At 42.0% G+C, this 16,176-nt stretch overlaps 1 protein-coding gene across 2 annotated transcripts in view; it reads left to right on the plus strand.

The window, feature by feature from the left end:
- The first annotated feature begins 4,121 nt into the window (after nt 1–4,121).
- Ankrd31 (ankyrin repeat domain 31) overlaps nt 4,122–16,176 on the plus strand; it is a 149,671-nt gene continuing 137,616 nt past the window's right edge. For both annotated transcript variants that reach the window (XM_087896805.1, XM_087896806.1), the window contains exons 1-2: nt 4,122–4,390; nt 12,939–13,012. In XM_087896805.1, coding sequence (XP_087752931.1) covers nt 4,287–4,390; nt 12,939–13,012 — 178 coding nt within the window. In that variant the 5' untranslated portion in view covers nt 4,122–4,286. The remainder of the gene's footprint in view (nt 4,391–12,938; nt 13,013–16,176) is intronic.

Below are 16,176 nucleotides of genomic sequence, written 5' to 3' on the forward strand. Positions count from 1 at the left end.
ATGTGCCTGTGAATGTAGAGTGCAAGGGAGCCAGCAGCATCAAACCCTCCAGGACCTAGAATTACATGTCATGAAGGTGCTGAAAACTGAACTTGGGTCTCCTGGGAGAGCAGTAAATGCTTTTAACAACTGAGTCATCTCTCCAGTGCTACCACCCTGCCTTGCCTCTGCCTCTTGAGTACTGGGATTATGGCTGTGTGCTCTGTGCTTGATTAATTTTATTTTTAAGGCTAAAAATAACTCTTGCGTACTGTTTTCTACCCACCTAACACTTCCATTTTCTCCTGTAGTATTATTTGTGTTGTACTAAGAAATACATATAAAAATATATAATGACTCACACACACATTGAGCTGAGCACTAAAGGTCTGTTTATTCATTTATGTATAAATTATTCTAAAATAAGAAGCCATGGAAAAGACTATGAGTTTTTTGCAATAGCAGATTGGATGTAGAATATTATGTGTGCAGGGTCTTATTATACCCTATTATTCGCTTAACCCTACTAAACAACCCACAAATCAAGCCACGAATGTGTTTTGTAATCCATAAGCTGAAACTCGTGTTTATTAGCTAAGCATAGTCACCATTCTCAGGAACGCTCACTTGTACCTTCTGACCTGAAGTCCCAGAGCTGCCACTGTTGTTAGTTCACAAAGCAGCACAGTGACGGGCATTCACGTGTATAGCCGTGGTCCATTCACTTCCGTGGCAGCAGGACACTCCACTGAGCAATCCTTTATTCATGGTATTAAGAACACTTCTAGCTTTTTAAAATTAAAGTGAGCACGAATGTGATAGTGATATAGAAATAATTTCCTGAGACTGGAAAGACTATGCCAAGGGTGTAAACAAGTGAAAGATTCATTGCTAAGATATTCTATCATAAAATTATCAAACTTATCTCTTCTTTCCCCAAGAGCATGAGAACTCTCATTTCCCCATGCTATCTTCTGTACAGAGTTAGTCTGTCCTCCCGTCCCCCCGCCAAGCAAACAAATTAAATAAATCAGCTGATAAACATCACATTAGCTATTTTAATGAACATTTCTTTCCTGAGTTACATTAGTGTCTTCAATACACACACACACACACACACACACACACACACACACACATTTTGATCAGTTATCACTATAAAGTGAGAAAATGATGTGGAAAGAAAAGATGAGAAGAGACAGAAATACAAACCTCTCTGCATTGAACTCATCGGTAAGTGCTACTTGCTTGGACAGGCCAGCAAAGAGAATTTGTCAAACTTTTCAAATTAGCTTCATAAGAATGTTGCATTTTATTCTTTATTTATTTGACAGCTTGTCATGGCCTCTTCTATTACTTTTAAATTTCAGCCTTTAAAAAAGTAACTTTTATTTATTTTAGTAGTGCTTTTTGAGACAGGATTTCTTGCTTGTTTTGCGTATGTGCGTGTGTATATGTGATGCAAATGCATATGGATGTGTGTTTGCATGTCTGTAAGCATATATATGGTGCATGTATTGGTGTGTGTGTACTTGTATGTGTTCATGTTAAGTCAGAAGTTGATGTCTGGGTGTGCTTGTATGTGTTCATATTCAAAAGTTGATGTCTGGTATTCTCCTCATTAACAGAAATTTTTATATACTGAGGCAGGGTCTCTGACCAGTAGAATCCTCTAGTGCTGCCTCCTGAGCATTGGGATTGCAGGCAAGCTGCCACTCCACCAGGCTTTATGTGGGTGCTGGGGATCTGGATTTTGATCCTTAGGTTTGTGCACAGGAAGCATTTTATCCACTGATCCATCTCTCCAACACTAAGCCCCGTATGTCACAGGATGGCTATGTGTGTGTGCTAGTATGAGAAACAAAGACCCTCTCTTCATTCTGAGAACCCTGGATATTCAGAGTATAAAAGCAAGGCTGTTTATCTTACGACTTTGCAACGTCAGACATCCTCCCAGAGTTGTGGACACAGTGGGTGAGCACAGAGAAGAGTTTGGAAACCCTGAATTCATGACCTTCCTCCATTTCCTCATTAACTGGGCAATCAGGAGGGTATAACTTTAGACACATCTAGGTCTTACTTATCCCTCTGTGGATTACATATGTCCTTTATGCAACAAAAATTATGTGTGGCTTCATCACTACATTTTACATCTGGTTTATTTTAAAGCTTATCAGGAATATGGCCTTGCAGGCAAGCTTAGCTGTTAGTAATTTTTTTACTCCAAACTTCTAGTATATTTATTCATTTATTTTGTGGGGACGATAGCTAAACAAGCCGAGATTTCCAAGAGTCTAGTGTTTTCTGTTCATCTGTAGCTGGACATACACTAGCTCAGGACACCTTTGAAAATAAACCATCAGACTTTATTTCTTTCATCTAAGACCCTTTCTCAAAAAAAAGAAAATAATACATATTATATTGCTATAAATTAGAATATTTTTCTTTCACCAACCACGGTTATCCTAAAATATAGATTTCATAGGAAAAGCAGGATAAATGCTTTATTTCTCTCTTTATTAATTTTATAATAAACAGATTTCAGCAATTTCTAAGAGTGGCAAATTATCATTGAGAATACCAGCTTTTATATATTTGATGTAGTTCAATAGCATTGAATAATTTTAAGCCAAACTAATTGAAATGAAAGCTGAGTTCCAGTTCTTCTCAGACACTGAATGTCTGGTTTCTGTCATCTCCGAAACACTTGGGATTCCTTGGAGGGTTCAGTCCCCGGACTCAGCTTGCTGTTTGAAGAATGACAAGGCAGCAGTGTCTTGCACAGACTCCCTCCGGTTTACTCTTCTCTGCCCTGCACTGAGACTCTGAACTTTATTTTGTGCTAACATCAGTGACTGTGTTTACACAACTGAAGACTTTGGACATGACCAGGCAATCATAGTCTTTATTGGCTGAAATGCCCTCATCTGTTGTGTCACTGTTGTTTGAGTTTAAAACCTTCAAATAAAGCTGGGCCTGGTGGTGCGAGCTTGTAATCCCAACCACTCAGAAGGGCGAGGCTGCAATGTCAAACCCCAAGACAGCCTGGCCTCCAGAGTGCATGGAGGTCAGGCCAGGGAACTTTGAAACACCTTGATTGAAAAAGTAAAAGGAAGGCTGGAGATGGCGCTCGGGGCAGACAGAGCACTTGTCTAGTGTACACCAGACCCCAAACTTCAAACTCCAGAACCCCAAAGAGCTTTCAGGCAGTTTGAATCACAGGAAACGTGAGAAGACACCTCAGAGTGGGAGGTGCGGTGACAAAACACTTGCCGAACTTGACGGTCCTGGGCCCCACACAGTGGAAGGGAGAACCAGTTCCTGCAAGTCGTTGTCCTATGAGTGCCACACTCACACTGTGATATGCTTGTGTACACACACACACACACGGTAATGTGTGTAAAACATTTTTAAAAGCAGCATATGAACTAAAAACCCCAAGATGTTCATTGGTAAAATAATAATTTTGGGAGGTTGCTAGGTGTTGCTAGGCACTGCTATCCAAACATTTGATAAAGGGGAAAAACATTTATACTTCTTTTCCTATACAATCTATATTTCAGAGTAATTTATAGACTTGTGAGAAAAATACAAAATGTGTTTATATTGGATTAGCAGATCTGAAAACTTTTGATAAACATTTCTTTTACCTATTTAGGGCAACACGAAGGGAGGCTGCATCAAGGGAATTAAGAAGTCAGGAGCCACTTGGTGGACTGCAAAGTCTTCTGGGTCTAAGATTACATCCTGGCTTCAAAATGTTCTGGAGCCGTGGCCGCTGGGACGTGCAGGGAGTGTAGAGAACTGAGTCAGAATCGCTAGCAAACTGAGCAAACCAGGCTCGGGGCTGGCTGTAGTGGACCAGAAACTCAGGGCAGACCATCGCTCTCACTCAAGAGCGGCTTTATTCCCCCTGGGAGTTGGGGAGGAGCCTCGGGAGCTAGGGGCGGGGACTGACGGCGGCGAAGGAGCTTTGTGGGTTAGGGGCGGGGCTTGGGCGTCAGAGGCGGAGCCTCGGGCGGGGGCGGGGCGGGCCCCTGGGATTGCACGCTGAGGCGTGGCTCGCGGCTGTGTGTGGCTCGCGGCTGCGCTCTGGTGGCGCGCGCAGACTCGAGCGCGGGTTAGCCCGTGCGTCGACGACGACGCTGCGCGCGTGCGGCTCTGGGCATCAGCGGCCTGGAGAGGCTTTTCCTCATGTCTCTAGTTTTGTTGTTTTAAACTCCCTACCGCGAAAAGCAAGCAAAAGACTTGCGGATAAGGGGGAACTAGAGGAGGAGGTTAATATAACCCTCGAGTGAGGGGCGAAGATGGAGAAAGGTGCCCAGGCTTCAGAGTGTGACAGTGATGAAACGGTGATTGAGGGCTCGGTGACAGAGAACGAACTGGAAGATGAGGAGCTGCCCTGGAGAAGGTAACCGCCATTAGGGCTAGAACCCTTGCACCGCTGTCGGGCTAGACTTTATATAGGTTTGAGTGGAAATGGCCGCCAGCAGGACTTGTGTGTGAGATTAGCGCCTTGGGGGGACAACCGTGTTAAGAATTTACAAATATCTGGAAACAAAATGATGGTGGTGGTTGTATGGCATTAAAAAAAAAACAAAACTGTCTTACACTGGGGATAAGTACTTTGGACAAGGACCCATTAACCTAAACTTATCCCTGGCCGAAGGGATGGTTCTTAGAATTTCTTTTAAGAACTCTAATGGGGAAACAGGTTTGTAGCAAACTGAAAACGTGTATGAGAATAAGAAAGTATGTGGCTGGAGAGTGAGTGGGTGGTTAAGAGCTTTACCAGAGGACCCAGGTTCAATTTCCAGCACCCACACACATAGCAGCTCACGACTGTCTGTAACGCCAGTTCCAGGGAACCCGACACCCTTCTGGAGACACACATGCAGGCAAAACACCAATACACATACAACATATAAATAATATTTTTTAAAAAGAATAAAAAAAGTATTTCAGCTTATCAGAACCTTTTTTGAACATATCCTCAGTGTTAGGTGCAGGAAAAAAAGGTTGAAAAAAAATATGGCCGCTACCTTTGAGAAAACTAGGCCCGGCGAACCACTTGAACAGAGAACTTGATAATAATGTCTGGAGTCTAAGTGTGTGGGTTTAGCAGGTCAGAGGAACTCCTACCTCGGGCAGTGTAGCTGTTTATCAGAGTTTACTACGGTTGACTTCTGAGTAGAAGCTTGAAGGTGACATAGGAGTTTGCCGTGTGAGGAAAAGGTACTCCAGAGTAAGGAAGCCGAGGGATGTAGGTATAGAGAAGTGGAACTTAGCATCGAGTTATGCATTTTGGAATATATAGGCAGTTATATCTTTCAGATTGTGTAAAGGGCGTGGAGTGATAAAAGGGGATCCAGGTTAGGCTGACCTTGGTAGGATGCTTTCACAGTTTTAAGTGGAGGAGTATCCTGATCAGATTTCTGTTTCCCCTGCGTGCTTTAGACTAGGGCTTTACATTTTCATGTGCTTTTGGGTCACCTGGATCCAGTTAAATTGTAAATTCCTGTTGTAGAATACTAAGATGTGTTATATTTGTTTATGCTGTGGACTTTCGTTTAATGAGAAAAGGAGTTTTGCTTTCTTTTATGTTGCTTTTGTTTAACTCTGTGAAGCTGTGTTACTTTGCCTGTCTAAAACACCCGATTGGTCTAATAAAGAGCTGAGTGGCTAATAGCTAGCGGGAGAAAGTATAGGCGAGGCTGGCAGGCAGAGAGGCTAGGAGAAATCTGGGAAGGAGAGAGATCTAGGTTTGAGAGGAGGAGGAGAACTCCGGGGTCCAGCTACACAGCAAGCCCCTGAGTAGGAAGTAGTGAAAGGTATTTAGGATAAAGATAAAAGCCCAGAGGCAAAAGGTAGACAGGACAATTTAAGTTAAGAAAAGTTGGCTAGAAATAAGTCAAGCAAAGGCCCGGCATTTCTAAGAAAGAAAAAGCCTCAGTGTGATTTATTTGGGAGCTGGGCGGCAGGTTCCCAAAAGTGCCAAAGAGAAAAGAGTAAGAAAAACCAACTACAGATTCCAGTTCAGGACTTGAGGTTGTGGGTTAAGATCCTGTGTTTATAATGCATGTCCATTTAAAGCTCTTACTGTAGTGCCCGAGTCGCGGAGACCCCAAGAAGATCACCAGAGACACAGACTCACCAAAATGCCAAAAGCAAGGTTTAATCCTCTACTACAAATTGTGATAAGGCACCTCGTCTTGCACACCGACACAGCCGGGGCCAGAGGAAGTGGCCCACCATTCTTAGGCTGGGTTTATAAAGACGCAAAAAACCACAAATCTATTGTTATGGGCATAAAGAGTACAGGTGACTCTCTGATTGACTCCAGTCTAGGGGGCTTTCCACTCCGTTGATATCAACCTTCAGCAACTGGGCTGCAGTCTAGGGAACTTCTACCTTGGGGCCTAGCACAAAATGGAGTTGGTTTTGTTCCTTCTTCCCCGACCCCCTTTCTTGTAGATTGACCCAAACATGGGTCTCTTATAGTTAGCTCATAGGTATCTTCTGTCCTGAGGGGTCTATAGTTCTGAGAGCGCTGCACCGTAAGTTGTATGGTCCCCAATCTTTCCTTGATAAATTGGACTAACCTATTGAGTGTACATGGTCTGAAAGTCAGCAGTAAGAGCAAGATTACCAGGGGTCCCGTCAGAGTGGAGATGAAAGTAGTTAACCAGGGTTTAAACCATCCTCGGTTGGCTTCCCTTTCTCTCTTTCTCTTTTTAAGTCCCTCCCACACATTGGCCATGGTATCCCTTAGAAGTTCCAAATGGTCTATATAGAAACACAATCCTCCCTGTTGTAAAAGGATTAGGTCCAGTCCCCTTCTGTTTTTTAAAATTATTTCAATTGGTGAGGAGAGGGAGTCCTGCAAGTGGGAGACTGAGGTCTCTAGGTGGTCTATGTCAGCATCTATAGCTTCTCTCAAAGCAGAGTAATGTTCACTTTGGGACAGAAGAGAGGCAGTTCCTGTCCCCAACCCTGCGAGGCTTGCCCCAAGGAGGATACTGAGTGTAAGAGTGCTTATGGGCTCCCTTTTTACTCTAGTTAGACCAGCGTCCTCTTCCATTCTATCTAGGAAACCTTGGTAGTTATGATAAAGGAGCCGTTGAAGTCCTTTAGAACTTCGGTGTGTGCACAAGGAGTTAACCCTGAGGAGCATGTCCACCAGGTGTCCTTGTGGGAATTAGGGATTAGGTGCTCTGCAGAGCTTGTGAGGGATAAATTGAATTGCAAAGAAACTCAGCAGTGGGAACTTTACCTGTGCAAAGCCCTTGTCCTGTTACTTGTTCCAGGGATAAAGAGTGTGGTGAATACCAGTGACATTTATCAGACTTCACCGCTTCTCCAATAAGGCTCTGGACAGCTATTCCCTCATTATAAGGGGGAGCTGCATCACAACAGAGCCAACAAGAGTTGGTTAGGGTTGGCCGTGAGGAGTTTAGAACCAAATAAGTCTTAGTCAGAAGCTCCAGGAGGATGATGTTCTGGCGCCGAAGTCTTGGTAATAGCCAAAGCATCTGGGGCCGGTGTTTTAGGTTAAAGTACGGTTACAGACAGTTGTTGGGGCAGCGGTTTCTTTGTGGGTGGGTCCAGTGCCTTAACGGGGCCTATTATTGCTGGTTTTATCAGCTCTATCTTAAGCTGAATTGCAAGGGTGGATGGGGCATGCCCCTCATATCTGTAGTATATTCCACTCCAGTGTAGGCCTGATGACCATCATGTGTCCCGTCTTCCCTGATCAGTGAAAGTAATCTTATCTGGTCTAGGTCACCTGTCCTGCAGGGTTTGTCAGACCCAGGAAGAGGGGGGCCATACCAGATTGGTCTTACGTATTTAAATGTGACTAAGTCTGGTCTACTTACAGCTCATCTCCATTCCCCATCATTAGAGGTGACACAATCCTGAGTTTTGCAGAAAGAGGATTCCAGGCCTCCGAACTGCTTCTATTCCTGATGTGACCTGAGCATACGTAAAAACCATACCTCCTGGCCTCTGCCTGGCCTGTTGCTCTATAGACGTGGTTCAGGTCACAAAAGCAGAAATATAGGTCAGGCCACCAGGTGTTCAATGAGGCCACACGGGTAGTCTGGTACAGAGTTTTGTATGATTCTCCATCCTCGAGAACCCAAGTCAGTTTAAAGGGTGCGTGGGGGTTGACGTCTTTAGCAGGAGCAGAGGGAACCAGCATCAACATCAACAGGATCAGGAACAATGCTTGAGCTGGACCTTAGGGGATTTATGGGGTGTTTGGATGCCTCCCAGGTCTTGCTGCGATAGTCCTCTTGTAGGGCGAAGGGATCATTGTGTGGTCATGTGAATAATGGACCCAAGAGGTGATGCCGTCTAACTTGAGGGCTGTTGGTGTTGTCAGGACAACCACATAGGGCCCATTCTATCTCGGCTTCAGCAATTTTGGGTGATGCCTCCAGATAAAAACCCAGTCTCCAGGCCTGAATTTATAAGGGGTTGGAACAGTGGTGGGTTCATAAATTGCCCTAAGTTTAGGCCATATGATTTTATGAACCGATTGGAGCCACTGGATGGCGTTGAACAAGTCCTGATCATCTAAGGCAGCAAGCATCAGGTCAGTTTGTAAGCTAGAAATCACAGGGGGAGGGTGCCCACACATAATTTCAAAAGGAGTCAGATCCATTTGATAGGGGCATTTCTGACTCTAGAAAGGGCAAAGGGAAGGAGAGCTGCCCAGTCAGCGCCAGTCTCCAAGGCCAGTTTAGTCAAGGTCTCTTTTACTGTTCTATTCATCCTTTCTACCTGCCCTGAGCTCTGGGGTCTGTATGCACAATGAAGTTTCCAATCAGTCCCCAGTGCAGCGGCTAGTCCCTGGCTTACCTGAGAGATGCAGGCAGGGCCATTGTCTGACCCTGTCATGACTGGTAACCCATGCCTAAGCAAGATTTCTCCATTCAGCTTCTTTGCTGTTTTGTGCTTGGTGGGGAATGCTTCAGTCCATCCTGAAAAAATAGTTATAAACACTAAGAGATATTTGTATCCAAATTTTCCAGGTTTGATTTCAGTAATGTCTACATACCAGTATGTACCTGGTCGAGTTCCCCACTGACATGCTCCTTGGTTGGATGGGGTGCTCACCGCATTTGTCAGCTGGCATGCCTGGTATTGTGTTCGATAATCTGGTTACCATCTTGAATTTTGACCTGAGCTCTTCAAAACAGGACCATCATTCTACGTGTTCCCAAGTGTGGGAGAGTGGTGTATTTTTTTTCAGTATCTTGTATGGAGCAGGATGACTCAACCCATCAGCAGTTTTCCACCATTCCTCCCTTCGCTGGACCATGGGGAGAGTGTGTATCCAGGCTAGATCTTCAGGGTGGACTTGGGGATCTGTGGCAGGCCCCTGGCTCCTGGGTCAGTTAAAGTCACCCTAGCCCTGGGGGCTGAAGCCACCTCTTTTGCTGTTTTATCAGCCAGACTGTTTCCCAGTTGTATTGTTCTGAAGCCTTTTTGGTCTCGGGGCAGTGTATTATTGCCAACTTTGTGGGCCCCGCAATGCTTGTAGGAGATCCAGAATCTCCTGTTTGTGTTTAACAGTTTTTCCTTTTGCTGTTAGCAACCCCCTCTCCTGGTAGATAGCCCCGTGGATGTGGGCTGTGACAAAGGCATACCTGCTGTCCGTGTAGATGTTTAGCTTTTTGCCTTTCCCCATCTGTACGGCCTTTGGAAGGGCTACTAACTCTGCCTTTTGTGCTGAATGCACTGCTTCTGAAATCAAAGGTTACAGACAAACAAAAGACAGACAGGGAAAGCTCTGTAACTCACCCCTTTGGGATCTTGGGATCTCTGGGGAATCCTGAGACAAGCTCCCAAATGTAGTGCCCAAGTCATGGAGACCCCAAGAAGACCACCAGAGATACAGACTCACTGAAATGCAAAAAGCAAGGTTTAGTCCTGTAGTACAAATCACAATAGGCACCTCTCTCACACACCAACGCAGCAGGGGCCAGAGGAGGTGCCCCACCATTCTTAGACAGGGTTTATAAAGGCAGAAAACCACAGATCTATTATTTTTGGGATAAAGGGTACGGGTGATCCTCTGATTGACTCCAGTCTAGGGGATTCTCTGCTCTGCCATTAATCAACCTCAGAGCATCTGGGCTGCAGTCTAGGGAACTTCCTGTTCTCCTGATATCTACCTTGGGGCCTAGCACAAAATGATGTTGGTTTTCTCCCTTCATTACTGATGAAGCAAGGACTCCCTTCTGCTAAGCAAGGTTGGAGAGCTTAGGTTTAGGACCAGTTACAGACTGGGATGATGAGAGAGACCAGGCAGTGTAGTGGGGATGGCTGGAATAGTACCCCTTGGGAAAATCTCAGCACACGTTTGGTAGGAGATGCTGACTGATGAGGTGTGGGGGCCTGAGTGAAGGCTGTAAGGAATAATATCCAGATTGCTGCTGCTGCTTCTCCTCCCTTTTTCTCCCCTCCTTTCTTCTTCATTCATCTTCTAGGGTCTCACTATATAACCCAGGCTAGCCTTAAGTTCACAATGGTTTTGCTGACACCATCACTCTCACTTTTAAAATGTACACACAAGTAGTATTTACTCTTGTTGGAACACAGGGAATATTTTAATAAATGCATGGAGTTTCATAATCTGCCATCCTGAAAAGTGTCTTGTGTTGTCCCTTAACTGGCTGCATTGCCTCCATCTCTTTGGATTATTGTTCTCTAACATGAACTTTTTTTCACCTCCCATCTTTTTTCTTATCTTGGATTCTCAGCAATATCATTATGATGTGTTTGGAATGATATTTTCTGTTTATTTGTTTTCAGTCCTCCAAGCTTCTTGAAGATGTAAATGCACTCAATTTAGGAAGTTTTCTCTATCATGGTTTCTTTAAATAGTCTTTTCCTATCCTAATCCAATTTCCTTTTTAAAGTTATTGTTTATATGCGTGAATGATATCCATCTTTCCCTTGTGCCTTTACTTGGGCTCTGGAGGTGGAATTCAGGGTTAGCAGGCTTATGTTGCTGACACTTTGACTTACTGAGCCGTCTTGCCAATCCCAGTATCTTTTCTTTCACTCTCTTTGATGTGCATTTGATCTTGACATATGGTTTCTCAAATCTCTGAACTTCTATTCAATTTTTTTTCTCCTGGAGAATCAGTCTATATAGTTTTTCATACTGTATCTTTAGGTTTATTTACACCCCTCACCTAAAAACAAAACAAAACAAAACAAAACAAACCCAAAAGCAAGGTGTTTCTGTGTTCCATATGCTGGCTTTGAGCACAAGTGCTCCGGCATTAGCCCCCTAGCACTTGCATTATGTATATTGGATGGCCTCACTTGACATAACTAGCCTGGAAGGTAGGACACGCTAGCACTGTATTCATGTGGTAATAAGATAACCTGTGGGAAGGTTGGAGCAAGAAGGAATGCATAGGAGACATAGGCTTAACTAGTCACTTTAGTATTAATATTCACAGACATAGACATAAATAACTCACAGGAATAACTGTTTTGATTGAGATCTACGCCAAAATAGGGTTCTACCTCTGATGAAGACAGAATGCTGTCAAACACTGTTTTTGGGCCATTATGTTGAAAGCGTGTTTTAATTAGATATTTTTAACTGAATTAAAAGCTCAGTATGATGTTAGAACTTGATTGCTAAAGTTTTTATACATATAAATTAAAACCTTCATTGTAATAAAAATTCATTATACTTTTAATAACCAGTGAAAAATTGTTTCAAATATCCAATCAGATTTTAACCTGAAAAATTGTGTTTTCATTCAGTCTGTTAAATTCCTTCCCTTTTTAATGGCTAATACTTTTCAGTGTCTCAGCTTTCTAATGTTAAGTTATAGTTCATTTTAAAATACTTAATGCATGGAGTATATGCAATTTTGGCTTTTTTGTTTTGTTTTGTTTTTCGAGACAGGGTTTCTCTGTAGCTTTGGAGCCTGTCCTGGAACTAGCTCTATAGATCAGGGTGGCCTCGAACTCACTCTGCCTGCCTCTGCCTCCTGAGTGCTGAAATTAAAGGTATGTGCCACCACCACCCAGCTATGATTTTGGTTTTTAAAAACAGGGTCTCCCTGTTATTTCAGGCTGGCCTATAACTCACTGCATAGCCCAGGCTAACTCAGACCTCTCAGGGCTCTGCCTACATTAGTCTCCCACGTGCTGGGATTACAAGCATGAGCCATAACATAATAGCTATGGTTTTTGGTGATTGACTTTTTTGAAATTTGTCATATAGTTAAAAGGAATTTAATTCAATCACAGGAATGAAAAAGTCCTTCACATTTTTTTTATTTATTTATTTTTTTGTCCCTAGAATTTTTTTGAAAACTCTCCTTTGGTGCTTACTGGTTTGAAATGACACTTTTTAAATAAAAAGCGTTTGTGTATGTGCATGTGTGTATTGATGTGCATGCACCCGTAGAAGACTAGGAGGGCCTAGTCCGCTGTGTGCAGCACTAATCCTGGGCACGTGCTGATGGATGGTAAATCCAGCAAATCATGGACAGCAAGCCAGTAAGCAGCACTCCTCCGTGGTTACCGCTTCCATTTCTGCTTCCTGCCCTGACTTCCTCTGACGATGGACTGTGATGTGGAAGTACAAGCTGAAATAAATCCTTCTTACAAAACTGCATTGGGTTATGGTGTTTTATCACAGCAATAACTAAGACAATCAAGTGCTATTAGTACTCTGTTCCTTGTCCCCCTAAATAAAACATAATGACAAAATGGTTGTAAAAATTAATATGGCTAGGTGAGTATTTTTCTTCTTGGATGAATTCTATTTTAAAGTTAATATTTCTGAAATAGTTTGAAATATAAATGTTTATGGTAGTATAAAAGAATTTTAGCAACCTCAGTTTTACTAAAATGATAATTAAAATATTATTCTATTTGGAAATATTAATCTGTATTTTCTGTTTTGCATTTGAAAGGTTGCTCTTGAATCAAGACATGTCTTTTAAATCTGAGTTCTGTCTTCATTCTGGTGTAAATGGAATGTGGAAAGGTGAGGAAAACCTTTTACTAGATGTTGTCAGTGTCGTAAGTATCATCATTCTGTTAACTCCTTATGTTACGTTACTCTTCTTCATTCATGGTGCACAACTTCTTACTTAGATTTATAACAGATCCTCAGATCCCTTAATATCTGGAATGGGAATAGCAGTGGGAACTAGCTTCTAGAGGGCATGCAGGGCTCCTAGAAAGGGTCCAAAGCATTGGAGTGGCACCTGGACAGCTCTCCCCATCATCTTCTAATCTCTAGCTTCACTCTAAAACCCATTTTTAAAAGGTTGTAAGAGTACAAAATAACATTTAAATTTTTCCATGATTTATTATTTATTTATAAAGCTTAGAATACAATATTAGAAATTTTCCTAATGCGAGCTCTCTGCCAACGCAAATTCCCGAACAAGCCAAATCAAAACAAACCAAATTAAGAAATATTGAGGTTTAATGGGATTCCTGCGCTCTCGGATGAACCCAGGGGGAACCAGGAGGCTGCCAATGTGACCACCAGGAGGAAGGAAAAGGGACCATGTGTTCCTCTTTTGGGAGTTCATTTAAATACTCTGTGGGAGTGGCATGCTGGGATTTGGAGTCCAGACCAATACAACTTTCAGGCCTGGGGGCTAGGATAGATGCAAGGGGCTGGGGGGTCTACGCTTCCAACTTAACACACAGAGTAATGAATTTCTTTATGGCATTTTCATACATATGTGTTATTAAAGTTCTTATTTATCTCATCACTAAGACACATGTGTATGTATGTGTACAGATATACATGTGTGTTTGAGTATACATGCTTATGTATGTGCATGAATTTGGAAGGACAACTTCATGTGTCATCTCTCAGGCATATACCTTTTTTTTTTTTCCTGGAACTTATCAAGTTAGACTGCTTGTCACCAGGGAATCCTCCTGTTGAGACTAGAGTATCCCAGCATGTAGTCTGTTTTAGAGAAAGTTCCATGGGCTGCCGAGAAGAATGTATATTCTTTAGTGTTTAGTGTCCTGTTAGGTCTGTTTGATTTATGATTTAACTACAGAGTTCTATTTAGTTTTTTTTTTTTCCAAATGACCTGTCATTGGTGAAGTCGGAGTATTGAAATCACCCACTATCACTGTGTTGTAATCAATCTGTGGCTTTAAGTCTAATAAGGTTTCTTTTATGTGATTGAGTGATCCTGTTTGGTGCATATATGTTTAGGGTTATAATATCCTACTGTTTTCCTTGTAATGAGTATAGAATGTCTGTTCCATCTTTTCTTTTTTAAAAAATTTTATTGATGTTTATTGAGTTCTACATTTTTCTCTGCTCCCCTCCCTCTGACTCTCTCCTCACCTTCAACCCTCTCCCAAGATCCCCATGCTCCCAATTTACTCAGGAGATCTTGTCTTTTTCTACTTCCCATATAGATTAGAACTACGTATGTCTCTTTTAGGGTCCTCGTTGTTATCTAGGTTCTTTGGGATTGTGATTTGTAGGCTGATTTTGTTTTCTTTATGTTTGAAAACCACTTATGAATGAGTACATGTGATAATTGTCTTTCTTTGTTTGGGTTACCTCACTCAAAACAATGTTTTCTAGCTCCATCCATTTGCCTGCAAAATTCAGGACAGGCGCCAAAGCTAGAGAGAAACCTTGTCTCGAAAAAACAAAAAAACAAAAATAAAAACAAATTAATAGGTCTTGTTTTCTGATCTAATCTGTTAGTCTTTGTGTGTTGGGGGGGGATTGAGACCATTGATATTAAGCATTACTGAGCCACATGTGTTATTCCTGACGTTTGTTACCCTTGTTAAATCACTTTGATTCAGTGTTCTGGAAATGTTGTTTCTTGTGTCTTCCTGAGCATGCTCTACGATCTTCAAGTCTAAGCATTCCTTTCTGTGTCCTTTGGTGATCATAGTTTTTTAAAATCTTGAAAGTTTTCAGTTTCCTTCCGTTATGACCAGAAGTTTTTCTGGGTTATACTTTGCTCTTTAATAACTTGTAGGACATTGGTCCAATTCCTTCAGGCTTTCGGTCTCCATTGAAAAGTCAGCTGTTAATTCTGAGGGGCCTATCTTTCTATGTGACCTGAGCTTTCTCTCTTGGTGCTTTCAGTATCTTTTCCTTGTTCTGTCAATGTGTGTTTTTTTTTTAAGATTTATTTATTTATTATGTATATAGTATTCTGCCTGCATGTATGCCTGCACACCAGAAGAACTCACCAAATGTAAGCTACCATTTGGTTGTTGGGAATTGAACCCAGGTCTTCTGGAAGAGCAACCAGTGCTCTTAGCCTCTGAGCCTCTGAGCCATCTCTCCAGCCCCCACTTAGTGTTTTGATATGATGTGGGGAGTTTCTTTCCTGGTTCTGTTAGGTAGTCTGTATTCTCCTTGGACTTCGATGGGCATTTCTTTTCCTTATAGTAAGGAAGTTTATGTTTTGTTGAAAATATTTTCTGTGCATTTGATCTCAGCCCCTTATTCCATTCTTTTTCTATTACTCATAAATTTGGTCTTTTTATAGTGTTCCTGACTTCCTGCAAGTTTCATTCTCAGGTGGATTGTGTGTGTGCATGTGTGTGTGTGTCTGTCTGCCTGTCTATGTAATTCAACATTCTCTCCAATCTAGTTCCTCTACTTGTCTTCACGATCTGATGTTCTCTCTTCTATTTGATCTGATGTATCCAGTGTATCTTTACTCTTAAAATTTTGTTTGAATTTCCTAATTTTTCATTTCAAGTTTTATTTTATTTTGGCTTTTCTTTTTCATTTTTTAAATTTCATTTTCATATATTGAGTTGATTTTGTTATTCATCTATTTATGTTTTCTTTCCAGCATTTATTTGATCTTGCTTATTTTTGCTACTTTGAAATCATTTTCTTGTTTGTCATCTAAGTCACTTTCTTTGGGGACATTACTGTATGAGAATCATTTTTGGAGGAGACCTATATTTTTGTTTATTCATACTTTTTGTATTTGCAATGGCAATTAGATCATTGGTAATGTTTCTTGGTATGAGAATCTAGTTTCTCTTGTTTACTGGATGTTGGAGGTATGTTTCCTGTTGCTCCCAACTTGTCAGATGTTTGATCAACTGTATGGGCCTTGGGTCTTAGGGATGCCTTTAGGCAATTCATTGTTAATGGTCAATGGAGTATCAGAAGTAGTCCCAGTC

The sequence above is a fragment of the Myodes glareolus genome, chromosome 15 (genome assembly GCF_982192425.1).
Source record: "Myodes glareolus chromosome 15, mMyoGla1.1, whole genome shotgun sequence".
NCBI lineage: Eukaryota > Metazoa > Chordata > Mammalia > Rodentia > Cricetidae > Myodes > Myodes glareolus.